The 16,068-nt window shown below is 36.5% G+C and overlaps 2 protein-coding genes across 2 annotated transcripts; one reads left to right on the forward strand and one right to left on the reverse strand.

Annotated features, from left to right (window-relative positions):
* Positions 1-5,470: 5,470 nt before the first annotated feature.
* LOC149261909 (uncharacterized) lies at positions 5,471-6,461 on the reverse strand. Its single transcript, XM_089382591.1, has one exon. The coding sequence runs from the start codon at positions 6,329-6,331 to the stop codon at positions 5,936-5,938; it is 396 nt and encodes a 131-aa protein (XP_089238717.1). The 5' UTR covers positions 6,332-6,461; the 3' UTR covers positions 5,471-5,935.
* Positions 6,462-12,950: 6,489 nt separating this feature from the next.
* LOC149261910 (histone H2B.4-like) lies at positions 12,951-14,235 on the forward strand. Its single transcript, XM_089372058.1, has 2 exons — positions 12,951-13,213; positions 14,172-14,235. Exons 1-2 carry the CDS (start codon positions 12,951-12,953, stop codon positions 14,233-14,235), a joined length of 327 nt encoding a protein of 108 aa, XP_089228184.1.
* Positions 14,236-16,068: the final 1,833 nt, after the last annotated feature.

Raw genomic sequence — 16,068 nt, forward strand, 5'->3', positions numbered from 1 at the left:
TCAGGTGGAGAACTGATTGGAAGTGCTGTTGTTTGATGACCTTGTTCTTTTAGGGGTAAGAACAACATATTTAGGGATTGAGGATCCCTGTAATTATTGACATTCCATGCTCCTTGACGCGAGGCACAAAAATGTCTATAACAATTAGTCATATGCACAATAAAGAAAACCATATCCTGTAGTATAACATGCATAACCAACAATACTTATCTATGTATATTGATCATCTGGAAACTAAAGGAAGGACTTCCACTCTACACCAAATCATAAGCCATCTACATTACAACCTTTATTGTATCTGACCACCCTCGAGCTAGATCAAGGGTATAAGGAAAATGCTTGCAGAAGGAAAGGGTTCACACCGATGGGTTGAACATGATTTTAAATAGATGGATCCCACTATACCAATGCTTCACCAGTTCAATAATCAACACTTAGACAAGAATTGAATGATTATAGGACACGGAAACACAGATGATCACCAAGGACATAAAGAGTAGGTTATCAACTAAATGGAATTCATTATAATAGAGGGGAATATGACCCAGCTAAGGCTAATCACTCCCAATTGAGAGCATCTAGCACACCCTTTTGTTCTCTTTTATGTTACCTCCTATCTACCAGAACCCGACTTTTATCTTCATTTCATTCTCTCCTCTCCATCATGAGCAAGAGCCCTAGAAATTAGCACCTCTTGTCCCTTTGTACCTCCCAATCCAATCATGTCCCTTCATCAATCGGGAGGTGATATGGTCAGTTATGCCACCATACTTGATATCCAACGATTGAGAGGTAAGCTTTGATGTATCTATTAGCAATACATTTGATTCTCTATATTTATCTTAGTTATTGGGACTACACACTACTCAAGCTTTTCTCATAAAGTTGTATTGCACTCCCCACTTAGAATTTTGTTCGCAATTGATAACAAGACCTATTGAATGTGAGTTCAAGGTACATTGGATTGGTACTTGAATTTTCAATTACTTGTAAAATGTGATTTTTAGTGAAATTTAATGTCCATATTGTAATGTCCAAATTTTAAAGAAATATTTTAATACTTATGACAGAAAAAAGGCTAAAGGAAAAGAACTTGCCACCATACTTCAATTATAGTTGTTTTTAATATGAATCCTTGATTCATCTCTAGGGTATAATAAAAGAAATATTTCTTCTACTCCAAAGATTAACATATTTCAATCAATATTAATTACCATCTGCATCTACATTGCAATGACATATATGACATTAACATTTTTCCACTTCTATCCTTCATTATCTAAAAATATATATAAATAAATAAATGGAATTATGTATTCATTCAAAAAATAACTATTCTAAGGCTATTAGTGAATTGCAACCTTGTGATTTTTATGATTATTCCTTCATTATTCATGATAGCATCCAAAGTTTGCTTACTTCCCTGCATGATCTTAAACTCTCATTCTTTCTCTCTTCTTTCTTGGCTTGCTTTCCATTATCTTATAAGTGGGGCATAGAGAAGAAAATATTATTTTAGCACATTTTCAAAAGAAGGGTAGTTAGAGTTTCTTTCTTTGCCTTTATCTTTTACTTCTAATTCCATCTCAACTACTTCTAGATTATTCTTTTAGGAAGACACAAAAACACCAATGTAGATATATTTGGATTGTTTGATGTTGAAATCTCTGATGTTATGATTGAAGGAAATGATAAAGTCTTTACAATTTTTTTTATTACTTTGTCTTGATCGCAAAGAGCTTAAGATTTGATTAGTCCTTTCTCTTTCAGTAGATTAATTTCATTTGTTTCTACCATTAATTCTTCCTCATCTTCTTCATTAAGAGCATCAATCTCGTTGTTTCTTGGTATATAAGGTTTTATATAAAATAATTTTATAAACTATTATGCCCTGGGATACAGGTTCTTATGCCTTTGGGATACTTATTTAAATCGTTATTCTTCTTTATTCGAGGAAATAGAATCGTGGTTTGAAAGTTATTGTATTCCTCATGTTTTTGGCAACCTTTTGCAAAGTAACCATAGTCATGGTAGGAGTTACGCATGAAGAATATATGCTCATAATCAAGATGAATCCAAAAAATAAAATAAAATATAATCATACAAACTTGAGTTATCTTTAAATTTTTAGAATTTTTATTGGAATTTGATTATATAATTTTTTATATCAATGACTCCTGACCAATATGACGAGAACCCAATAGAGTTGGCCCATATACAAACAAGCCTTCCACAAAAAACATGTAAGTTGCATGCCACCATTAGCATATAACAAAATATATGAATGAGAAAAATAACGAACGATAAAACATGCCAGAGACATCCCACAGAAACACATGGTTATGACCAAACTACGTCGTCTTAATCCAAATACCAACAGGCCAACAAGGAGACTACATAGTACAAAACTAAAAGCTCTAAGAAAACTATAGACTGTGCCACTCACCACCCATGCTCACTAATCATTATCTGAAGATGAAATATTAGCTTAAACCCTTACACTGGAGCTAGGAGGATCCGTCAGGTCCCCACCCATCTGAGTCACAGGCAATGTGGCTTTCCACATTTTCTAGACCAGCATCAATTCTATCGAAGAAGAACCTCTAGTTCCTTAGCATCCTCTTAACATCCTCTAGAGAGGTGAAAATATTTTCTTTCTCCACTTGCTTGTCCCTCAATACCAAACCCAATAAATTCTTCATTTATCAATGAAACACTACTGACTTTAAATACTATTTTCACCTGCCTCTAGTGTGCCCATGGTTCGACACCCAAACTCACATATCCTCTAATATCTCAAAAATCGAAAGAGTATGCCTTTCCTCTCTTTCTTTTGCCTCGAGCTCATGGATTTCCTAACATGTTTCAGGAAGAACTCTGTTAAACTCAATTACTATTGAGTCATGGGCAAAGAGCCTTGCCCCTTCCTACCTAGGTTGAGCTCTTTCACCACCACTCCTCCTACTCCTCAACCTCTATCTTGGTGGCATCATTGACTCTCGTGGAGGAGAATGAATATTTCTATAAGGACTTCCTCTACTTGCGAAAGAGCATGGAGACCAACTCATCCCACTCTTTGTAATACCGGGAAACCAACAAAGTGACTCGTCACAATAGCACCATGCAAAAGACTTAACCTTAGATGAAGACCCACTAGAGAGGGTGGAGGACAATATTTCCTTTGCCAAAGACTCTTCTCCCTTCACCATTGAACAAGAAAGGCACCACTGTGGCACCAAGAGAATTTAGCACCTAGGAGAACATAAACAATTACCCAATTCCCACCCTCAACACTTGCCTTGCCATAGAAAAAAACCCACACAAGCCAGCCCTTGCAGATACTTCCAACTACACCCAACCACACCTTCCTTACATTGAGAGAAAAGAAACCAACCGAAATCTCGACACATGACTACTCCAACATTCCTGACATTTTCCTGAGACCACAAAAGACAATTGATGCACAGAAACTTAGAAATACCCTTAAGACCAAATCTTCTAGAACAACTAAACAAGAGAGACAAGAAAAGCAACGGAGCGACTTGAGTGAGTACATAAGTCTTACGGATTGAAAACCCGAGTGAGACCTTTCACATGAAGACTTCCACCAATTGACGACATCGGGCTACATAGACGTCTCACATAGCCATTCTTGAGATGGAATGAACACCTTGAAATCGTTGTCGCCCATTGCAAACCTCCACTACCCACAACACCAAAACCTTTGCACATACCACCTTCGCGGATAATTTATTCCAAGAGGCCAATGACCTCACTTTGACTCTTGCCCTCTCTCTACAAATGAGATCACAAACCATAAAAACCAATACATAAACCGTTATCCAACTATAAGGCCACATACTCATGCATATAAGAGTCTAATCGCATCTCTCTCTACAAATGAGATCACAAACCATAAAAACCAATACATAAACCGTTATCCAACTATAAGGCCACATACTCATGCATATAAGAGTCTAATCGCATCCTTCCATCATAAATTCAAAATTACAAGATCGAAAATGATAAATACTTTACCCCAACCCCATTCCATCTATCATTACACCCTATCAAAAAATACTAAATAACATAATTATATAAATTATTAATTTTAATTTTAATTTAATTTTAAATAAATTAATTGAGTTACCATAACATTATATTACATTACATGATAATTTGAGTGTAATATTTTTTTGGAAAACATTATATTGCATTACGTGATGTTTCGCAACATTATTGCAATAGTAAACTATCAAAAACTTTTCCCATCAAAATACACATTCAAATTACATAATATACTATTTCTTTAAATTATTTCTAACATTATATGTAATTCATTTGATATGTCTCCTTTTCTTTGCTAGCCTTGTTCTATTATCATTCTTAAAAATAAAACACAATATCTTTGTCGCGACATGACTTTTGTCGTAATTAACTTGGGATGGAGAAATTCCAACTGTGATCCTTTAACCAGGAAAAAAGCCATATTCATATGGCTCCTTTCAAAGCATATGTGACTAATAACCCGCCGCCCTTCAAATTTAGAAGAGTGACTCGCTATTCTATTCTTTTTCACGACATAAGAAGATGGTTGATTGCATTACGGAATTCTCATAAACATATTGTTGAGATGTTTCTATTTTGTCGAGGAACAACATCCGCTTTTACTATTATAACTCCGCACTCCATAATCGCTACGGAGTTTCCAGAGGCTTTTGTGAGTGCACCAGAGGGGACATAAGCTTCCTCTTTAAATAACTTGCTTAAGAGAATGATGTTTTGAAGTTTCAATGCAATTGAGTTGTCATAAATTAGGTCACAAGGATAGCGGAACTTTTAAGCTTGAGATTTGGAATTATATGAATCTAAAAAATTCCATTGAAGAAGTCTATTATTCAAACTTTATGTTATGTTATAATTTAAGTTTATAAATTTTAAATTTATAATAATATTTTGTAGGTTTATTTTATGATATATTTTATTAAAAAGCAAAGTATATATATGATTTATAATTAAAATTAAGTCACATGGTTTAGGTTTGAGTTTTGGGATGAAGTTGATTTTCTCTATTTGGTTTAAGTTTTTAAGATGGGGATGAAATTGATTTTATGTTATAGATAAAATCAACTTTATCAAATTTTAAAAATTCAAACCTAAAACATGTGAATTGATGATTGTTACAATCCTAATAATACGATTAAAACTCCGCTGAAATGTATCGTTTAACAATATATTATACTATAAGTATATAAGTATATTATAGTATACATGCAAACCAAGTAATCCCATTATATATTATAGTATACGTGCAAACCATGTAATACCATTCGCACTCCTCTGAAATGTATCATTTAATTCAAAACTGATTTCAAAAGGGAGAAGAAACCAAGATGGATACGCTTCATAACTACTCTACTCTGCAATTTGTCCCTTGAAATTTATAAGTTAATAGCATCACTGGCGAAATTAAAAGGATTTTCAGACTTATAGACCATTCATGGACACAAGTTTGCCGTAGGATTCGAACCACGTACGGAAAGATACACAGATCTGATTGTTGTATGTTCATTGTATGCAATATTATCGGTATTACAATGTCTCATATTTTTACATTACGTCAGACAAGCTATATGTCTTTGAAGAAAACTGAACTTCCAAGTCCCATAGGAAATTTTCCCACTTGTCTGTAACAAGTTGGGATTGAGCAGAAAGTCCCTCCATATCTGGTACCTGGTTCTGTTGCTCAACCTTTTTCCTCTTCAATCTTGCGAAATATGGCAAGGCGACAGTTTTATTTCCACAGCCGTCTTTGCCATGTCACTTTTCCTGTAATTTCAATACCACTAGTACTGCAAAATATATCATATTTACACGAGCAAATGATTGGAAAAAACAATTTCTGATGTTTGCTGGAATATATGGTTCGTTCTTTCTAGGTTATATCCAGAGAAGCGTGGAGGAAACGAACATAATCAGCAACCTTTTGAACCCATTCCAGTAACCTATTCTTCATATAATTTGAGTCTTCCATTCTAATGCCGACATTGGGATCGCCATCATGATCCGACAGACACATTTTTTCAAAATCAATTAACAGCGGGTAATCACTCGCATCTGCAACACAATAATTTGACCCCTCAGCTGATATGGTTGCAGTTTCTTCCTCCACGGGCTTCGGACGATCCCCTTCCGCCGCCATCGGCATGTTAACAGTTCCTTCTTCGCCCGTGAGATGACACGGCTTCTCAGTAGCCAGCAGTTGTATGGTTCTGTTATCAAATCCCATGATAGCTAGGGCTTCAACAGACCTCTGGCATCCAGTATCCATTGTCAAACAAAACCCCAATTGTCGTAGCGTAGCTTTTTATTTTCCTTCCTTTTTGCAGTCTTCTTTCCTTAATTTCCACAAATAAATCTCCCTTGCTTGGCTTACCTTGAGCGAAATTAGAGATAACTAACAGAGCATCCGAATTTGCACTATGAAATTATGAAATTAAGTTGGCTTGACTTATATATAGAAATTATGGCTTCGAAGAGCCCGAAATTTTTCGCTAGTCCCTGCGGTGGAAGCTTCACTAACAAGCATGACGTCTTCCTTATTGTCATGCATAGTCGTGTCGTGTTCATTGACCATCGTGCTGCGTCGATTCAGCAAACGGAATGATTGGAAACTAACGCATATACTTCATTTTCTGTGGCAAATACTTAATATTAGGGACCTGCAATATTCAACACGGTATGAATTGCCCCTGATGATAGATTCATTGTACAGATGTAAACGTGAGTTACCTAAAATGTGTTTCTGCAATTTGATTGAGTCCATTCAAGAAATATTCAAGGATTTAGTTACCCTGTAAAGTGTGTTTGTACAATTTGATTGAGTCCATTCAAAAGGATTTCGTTACCCTGTAAAGTGTGTTTGTACAATTTGATTGAGTCCATTCAAGGATTTCGTTACAGATGGAGTTTAGTCAACGGCCCACGGCAACGGCTGTAGGAGCCGTGGTGCCTGCCCCCACGGCCCAGGTTAAGCTTTGCGGAAAACAGTGGACATGGACACGGAACACTGACGCGACCGTAACAGTAAGTGTTAGTAAATTTAGAGCAGGGTGTTCTGCCATTCACGGCAATCGCTGTGCTGTAATGCCCGCCCCCACGCCCTGCTTTGCGGAGAACACAAGGAATTAAATTTGTGTACGTTTAGTAATAGGTAGCCTTATGAATTAAATTGTGGTTCGTAATTGTAGCTCAGAAATTGTTTTTTCCAATCCCTTGTTCGTAATTGGCTCTATGGCTCTGACGCGAGGAAGCATAGAGTGACGGCCAAAAAATTGTAAATGTTATTTTAAATGATTTTAATAAAAATTACGTCGTGGGTCGATTCCACTTGCCGTTGTAATGTGGCGCTCCACGAAATCCAAGGATTGTAGTTGAGTTGGATCGATTTGAAACAACTAAATGATCGCTATTGCTGTTGAGGAAATTCAAATGGTTTGACCGTGGAATAGTGGCAATCATTGGAATGATGAAAGAGTTTGACCTTGTGAAGTCTATAGGGACATGCATGCGTGTGACAACCGTTGGAATGATGAAAGAGTTTGAGGTTATGAATAAAAGAAATATATTCGTGAAAAATATAATTTCGATTTAGGAATTATCTTTCCCAAATAATATTAGGTTTTATGTTTTAATAAATAGGGTAATTTATTTTAATCTTTGTATTACAAGAAGTTTTATAATAAATTTTTTTTATAATATTTTTAATATTTATATTGAAGTAATTATTATTATTACGATGTTGAATATTATTAATAACTATTTATATAACATTGATATTAATTATTATAATTTTAATATAAAAATAATAATATTAATAAATATCATTATTAATAATAACCATAATAACATTCAAATTAATATTAAAAACAATATTATTGATAAAATAATAATTAAATACAATAAAATTATTTTTGAGTTTTAAAACTTTAATAAATAATAACTAAAAGGATTTCTCCCTATCCTATACACATCACCTTTATATCAAGTTGACATTCACATTCATCTCTAAAAAACCATGCTAATAAATATTTATGATTAACTAGTCACATTGTGACAACCATGAAAACATTGTGTCCAACATCACATTGTGACAACCATGGTCATCCATGGTCAACCATGGTCCAACGTCACATTGTGAGAAATATTGTCTCAATATGAAAATCAATCATGGTCAACCATAGTCCAATGTCACATTGTGAGAAAAAATGTGTTAATATGAAAATCATTCGTGCTCAACCATGGTCAACCATGTTTATTTTAGGGTTTATAATATTTATCTTAGGGTTTATATACCTTGTGTTTATAATAGCCTTTTCTCAATATGAAAAACAATCATGGTCAACCATGGTCTAATGTTGCATTGTGACAAAGATTGTCTCAATATGAAAATCAACCATGATGAACCATAGTCCAAAGTTGGATTGTGACAAAGATTGTCTCGACATTACAATCAATCACAACCAACCATTGTCAATTATGATCAACCATGGTCAATAACCGTGGCCACATTGTGACAAATATTATCTCTTGGTCCAACACCACATTGTGACAACCATGGTCCAACATTGCATTGTGACAAAGATTGTATCAATATGAAAATAAATTGTGGTCAACCATGTCCAACCATTGTCCAACATCAGATTGTGCCAAAGGTTGTCTCAATATGAAAATCAATCATGGTCAACCACAATCCAACGTCACATTGTGACAAAGATTGTGTCAATATGAAAATCATCTGTGGTCAAGCATGGTCAACAATGTTTAATTTAGGGTTTATAATAATTATTTTAGGGTTTATATACCATGGGTTTCTAATTTTTATGCCTTGGATTTAATATTATTCCTTTGGATTTATAATCCCCTGGATTTATTGTTCCCTTGGGTTTAATATTATTTCCCTCAATTTATAATGCCTTGGGATTTTAAAATTAATCCCTTTGATTTATACTATCAATCCCTTGGGTTTATCAATCGAAGTGTTCATATCCCTTGGGTTTTTCAATCCCTTGGTCCAACGTCGCACTATGACAAAGATTGTCTCAATATAAAAAGCAACCATGGTTAACCACGACCAACCATTGTCCAACATCGTATTGTGCCAAAGGTTGTCTCAATATGAAAATCAATCATGGTCAACCATAGTCCAACATCGTATTGTGAGAAGGATTGTTTCAATATGAAAATCATCCATGGTCAACCATGTTTATTTTAGGGTTTATAGTATCTATCTTAAGGTTTATATACCTTGGGTTTATAATATCTTTTTTCTCAACATGGAAATCAATCATGGTCAACCATGGTCAACCATGGTCTAATATCACATTGTGACAAAGATTGTCTCAATATGAAAATAAACCATGATCAAACATCATCCAACGTCGGATTGTGACAAAGATTGTCTCAACATTACAATCAATCATGGTAAACCATGGTCAATTATGGTCAAAAAACATAGTCACATTGTGACAACCATGGTCATCAATGATCCAACATCGCATTGTGACAAAAAATTTCTCAATATGAAAATCAACCATGGTCAACCATGACCAACCATTGTCCAACATCGCATTGTGCCAAAGGTTGTCTCAATATGAAAATCAATCATTGTCAACTATAGTCCAACGTCGCATTGTGACATAGATTGCATCAATATGAAAATCATTCGTGGTCAACCATGGTCAACCATGTTTATTTTAGTTTTTATAAGATTTATCTTAAGGTTTATATACCTTGGATTGTTGAAAACTTATCCCTTGGGTTTAATATTATTCCCTTTGGTTTTTAATATGGTCAACCATATTTATTATAGGGCTTATCGTCACATTCTGACAAAGATTGTCTCTTGGTCCAATGTCGCTTGAGACAACCATGGTCATCCATGGTCAAACGTCGCATTGTGATAAATATTGTCTCAATATGAAATTCAAACATGGTCAACCATAGCTAACCATTGTCCAACATCGCATTGTGCCAAGGTTGTCCCAATATGAAAATAAATCATGGTCAACCATAATCCAACATCGAATTGTGACAAAGATTGTGTTAATATGAAAATCATTTGTGCTCAACCATGGACAAACATGTTTATTTTAGGGTTTATAATATTTATCTTAGGGTTTGTATACCTTGGGTTTATAACAGGATTTTCTTAATATGAAAATCAATCATGGTCAACCATGGTCACCCATGGTCAACCATGGTGCAACATTACATTGTGACAAAGATTGTCTCAATATGAAAATCAATGATGGGTTTAGAATATTTATCTTAAGGTTTATATACCTTGGGTTTATAATATTTATCCCTTGGGTTTAAGACTATTCCCTTAGGCTTATAATCCCTTGGGCTTTTAATATTAAACCCTTGGGTTTATAATATTAATCCCTTGGGTTTAATATTATTCCATTGGATTTATAATACTTTGGGGTTTTAGAATTATTCCCTTGGGTTTATACTATCAGTGCCTTGGGTTTATCAATCGAAGCGTTCATATCCTTTGGGTTTATCAATCCTTTGGTCCAACATCACATTGTAACAACTATTGTCATTGATGGTCAACCATAGTCCAACATAGCATTGTGAGAAAAATTGTCTAAATATAAAAATCAACCGTAGTCAACCATATTTATTATAGAGTTTATAAGATACCTTATTTATTATTAATAGATTATTTAATTTTTATTATTATTATTATTATTAAATAAATATTATTTAATAAAGAAATATTTATTACTAATAAACAATATTTAATAATTTTTACCAATATGTTATAATATTTATAATTAATTAATTAATTAATTAATAATATTATGAATTAATTGTTAATTCATATATAATAATTAATAATTATGATTAGTAATTAATTATTAATCAGTTATTATTATTGTTAAACACACATGGACAGCACAAAAGATATGAAAGATAAATCATTCAGTACATTTTTTATTAACAGGAGATGTACATTTATAATACAATGTTGTGACTCTTGGGTTTCAGATCCCAAGGTCTCTTGGACTGCTTAGTCTTTTCGGCTTCCACACTAACCCTTTAGGATTAGGTGTCCAACATTCCCCCCCTTAATCCGAAGGGTTATGTATGAGTCCAAGAAGAGAGCTGTAATACAAAATGTGCAAAAATGCATGGCAGCACTAGGCTGAATGTGCTCTCTGAAATGTTGGTAAAAAAGGGCGGTGGTTTAAGGATGACCACCAACACTGGAACGCTTAGTGCAGTTCCCGGAACTCTTCCAAAACTGGCAAGAAGCTGGAGTCTTCTGCTAGAGGAAGTGTTCTTAATCTGTGATGGTTTAAGGATGACCAACAACTCTGGAATGCTTAATGCAATTCCCGGAACTCTTCCAAAACTGGCAAGAAGCTGGTGTCTTCTGCTAGAGGAAGTGTTCTCAATCTGTTCACGGGCATCTTTGTCTCTGGCTACAACTCTGAAACTGGTGTGGCAGGTTGTGGCTCAGGCTCGCTTGATGTGACTTTGAAGCTTGTAGATGACCATCATTTCCCCCCCTGTCAGATACAAGGTGAGAAGATGGAGAAAACTCAACTGCAAGACTGTTCAATACTCTGGAACAAGTTCTGACATGTGTTTGGAATATCTTCTTGGCTGTTGATGCCCATTGCCAAGAAGCGATCCATCCAAGATGAATCTTTGTTCTTGCAGGACGTTTGTTTCTGAAGCATCTGTGTGAAGAATGGCTGGTTTTATGACAGTGCTCACATGGATGAAGATCAAAACAGTGATCTTTCAGATGGCCAACTCGATCACAGTGTTGGCATTTCACGATCTGTTGTTTTTGTTGTTGTTGTTGTTGTTGCTGTAGAAGAGGGGCAGAGTCTGGAACAACTGAAGCTGAACTGTCATGAGAAGCAGGTGAACTATCATCAATGAATCCAGCACTCTGAAACTGAATGGGCTTTGAGTAGTTTGGAATATGAAAGGACAAGTCCTTGTCATATCCAAGACCAGTTCTGTGCTTGTTGTGAACAAGCTGTTCCCAAGGTCTGATGATGGGCTTGGGAAGTGCAGATTGAGTTTCTGCATCTGCATGTACAACTGCTGCTTTATCTGTAACATTATTAACATGCTGCTGATGGGTGGTTGTCTCAATGTTCTGAAAAACAGGTTCAGAATGGTGTCTATTTTGATGTAGCTCTTCTTGCTGTAGCTGTGATTCAAGCTGCAAAAAATCGATCTTTTCTTGTGCATCATGCAGGCAGATCTGAATGTCACAAAGAGTGTCTTTGCTAACATTTACCTTCCCACCAATAGTGGAGTGTATTAGTGTATTCAGTAGCTCTAGTACATCATCAAATCTAGCCATTGTCTCAACAAAGAAATGAACACTCAACTAGTTCCAGCTAAGAATTTAGCCAATCACTAACAGATTTGAAGATGACGTTTATGATTTTCTTGGCATAGAGAATTCAATCAAAAAGTTCTGCTCCTATGGATCCACTGGCTTTGAGTGTGTGTCTGAGCAAATTACTTTCTGGTCTCACAAGCTAAATTTAAACAAATCAGGAAATGCTTGAGATGATCCATCTTCCCTACACGTTTGTGCGCAAATTTCTATTCCTTCCAAACGCAATCAACGGAGCATGTTAATAATACTAATGCAAGTGCCTCTGAAGCCACTTTCTATAACTCAACAGCAAATCTAATAGAGGCCGTATTTGAATGGAACAAACATTAAGACAATGGGAAATATAGAAAAACTAAATGCTGTTTATCCATGCAAGTACAATATTCCTTCCCTTTATACACATGCAGAAACAAATAGGATAACTCGAATTTGAGATGTCCATCCACAAGTTTATGCACCGGTTTTCTTGTGATAAAAGCAGTTCTATACACATGTGAATTGAAGTCGGGCAATGGCTCCCAAGGCAGAGAAGAAGCCTGTTGCAGAGAAGGCTTCCGCTGAGAAGAAGCCTGCTCCTCCCAAGGCTGGGAAGAAGCTACCGAAGGAAGGTGCCGAGAAGATTTATATCTTCAAGGTTCTGAAGCATGTTCATCCCGATATCGGTATTTCCAGCAAGGCCATGGGGATAATGAACAGCTTTATCAATGACATTTTTGAGAAGCTGGCCAGCGAGTCATCGAAACTTGCCCGCTACAATAAGAAGCCTACCATTACCACCCGGGATTGAACTCGGCCCTTAATAATTGATCATAAAACACTGCTCAAAGAAAACCCACGAATGTGTAATTTGTCCCTTCTTCAAGCTTCGGATCTAATTCTCCTCCCGCCCTCTGCTATCTAATAAACTGATTTGTGACGGTGATGTGCTCACATCCTTGGGGAGTCTCTTGAAATGGAGTATGGCTGCAAACTATGTATTGGACCCTGTACAACGCGAGGAGAGGGATTTTATTACGACGCCTTCTATGACGATGTTACCTTGAACGATGACGAGTTCAAAAAGATTCATACTCAGGCTACAAAAGCTGCTATGGAAAAACAACCATTTGAACGGATAGAAGTATCAAGGCAGCAGGCTCTTGAAATGTTTGCTGATAATCCTTTCAAGGTTGAAATTATAAAGGAACTGCCTGAGGATAAAACAATAACAGTGAACAGATGTGGACCTCTGGTAGATCTTTGTCGTGGGCCACACATCCCCAATACATCTCATATAGATCGCACTTTCTAGCAGAGGCGACTTGACCAGTCTTTAAGATTACAAATCTCATCCAATTACTCGTCCTTTCCAATGACTTGCTGGCTCCTAAACTTTACGCACAGCAAGTGTTTTCATGCACACGTAAGACACACAACACAACGTTTTGTTTCGTGTATATCACAGCGACAGTGAGCATTACGATTTTACTGAAGGCAGCATCAGAGATACGTATCAGTCCACTGGCAGCGTATATGTTCAACCCAGCATCCAGTGTTTGACATCAAAGGACGCAGCCGTTAGCATGACTTGAGGAAAACTGGTTGCTGTATGAATGGGACCATTAAAGTGAATGCCGCGACCCCACTGGGAAACTCCGTGCAGAGCTTCCGACCATCATTCGTATTTGGGTATTCCCAGGCATTGTACAGCCGATGCGTTATTCCTTAGCTGTTCAACTTTCTCCATCAGGCTCAGCCGCGATATTAGATCTTCCACGCGCACTGTTATGGGTTTTGAAGAGTCACAGAACGCGTAAGATCGTGTCGCTGGATTACTGCTATCGCACGCAAAAGGAGGCTCTTCGACTTCACACTATAACCGACAGCGCACCTGGGCAGCGAATTCTCCATACAGGCCACGGACAGCAAAATCTCAAACGCCACGCCACAGCAAAATCTCAGGCCACGGACGGCATGATCTCAAACGCACCATACATAGTCTTTGAAGTCACATACAGTTTAAACACATATATCAGTTTAAAATGCACCACTATGTAAGCGCAGTCACCATAATAAATGCAGTCACCAAAACGCACTGCAAGTATGAAACTATAATAAACGCAGTTCAAATGCAGTTCAAATGCACCAGTTGGAGAGGCCCATTGTGTGGAGGCTTCTACGTATAAAAGAGAGGGTGATCAAAGCCTCAGCTTCTTGGATGAAGATTCTAGCTCTGTGGGCAGTGGAGTATATGCAAAGGGCTCTCCAAATGCTAGTGTAGGTTTGGATACTAATGATTTTTTAACGAGGACAAGGGCTGTGGCACAGTATCTGAAAACAACATTTCAAAATTTGGATACTTATCAGATTGGATCAAAGCTGAATTTAGATCGAGTGCTTAGCAAAAGTACTAGGAAGGAAGCTGGTAGAATGTTCTTTGAAATACTGTCTTTAAAGGGCGGTGACTATATTGAAGTTGAACAAGAAGCAGCTTATGCCGACATACTTCTGTTGGTGAAGCCTAAGCTTTATACGGCTAAATTTTAAGTGGAGACTCAAACTTGTAAAACCTGTTCATATGTATCAGCAGTGTAATATATGACCATCCTCGTAATATTGTAAGCTTTGATACCAGCTGCGTCCTCCACAATTCTTTGTCAGGCAGTGTTCACCAATCCAGCGGCGTATTGAGTCTGTTTAGGAAAATGGTAGCAACATTCAAGGCGAGTAGCGTAACAGTAGCAGGGTTGGCAGAAAATGTCAGAATCTGGCGCTAACGAATATATGAGCTGCGTATTGCATGGAGCAGAGCGTAGGTAATGTCAGACACAGAGCGCAGGTACAGAGGGCAGTTATGAACCAGAAATAAAACGTTCAAGTTTTGCAGAGAGAAATATTGTACGCAGTCTCTGGGGCAATCAAAATGTCAGAGAAGTTACACTGTCAGAGGAGGTATTCGATGGGAATACCAAGCGTTACCCATTATTTCAGAGAGCAGATTATTGAGCAGATTCAGAGTGGTAGAGACAGCGCAGGACAGAGCAGCGCAGCGCTCTGGACAGAGGCGTTAATTATGGACAGAGACAGCATATTAGGAGCGCCAGGACTGACATGCACATAACAGGCCACATAAAAACAAGTGGCTCTGATACCATGTTAAACACACATGGACATCACAAAAGATATGAAAGATAAATCATTCAGTACATTTTTTATTAACAGGAGATGTACATTTATAATACAATGTTGTGACTCTTGGGTTTCAGATCCCAAGGTCTCTTGGACTGCTTAGTCTTTTCGGCTTCCACACTAACCCTTTAGGATTAGGTGTCCAACAATTATTAGTATTATTAATTTAATTATTTTAAATATTTATTATTGATAATTATTATTAATAATTAATTTACTATTATTGCTTATTAAATAATAATAATTATTAATTAATTATATTTATTATTACCAATTGATAGGAAGCAAAAGGATCTCTACGACTCTCGGTGGCTTTTGATCTCTCGCGAACCCAGAATGCAGTAGGCAGCAGAAAGGAAACCCTTCATCGAAGCGTCCCTCGGCAAGTACAGCAGGCCCTGGCTCGAATTGTTTCACCGAGAATGCGAGGATTACATTATGGGAAAGATGAGGGTGCATAT

The sequence above is a fragment of the Pinus tabuliformis genome, chromosome 6, assembly GCF_031772625.1.
Source record: "Pinus tabuliformis cultivar Carrire ecotype Pingquan chromosome 6, CPIR1, whole genome shotgun sequence".
In the NCBI taxonomy this organism is placed as follows: Eukaryota; Viridiplantae; Streptophyta; class Pinopsida; order Pinales; family Pinaceae; genus Pinus; species Pinus tabuliformis.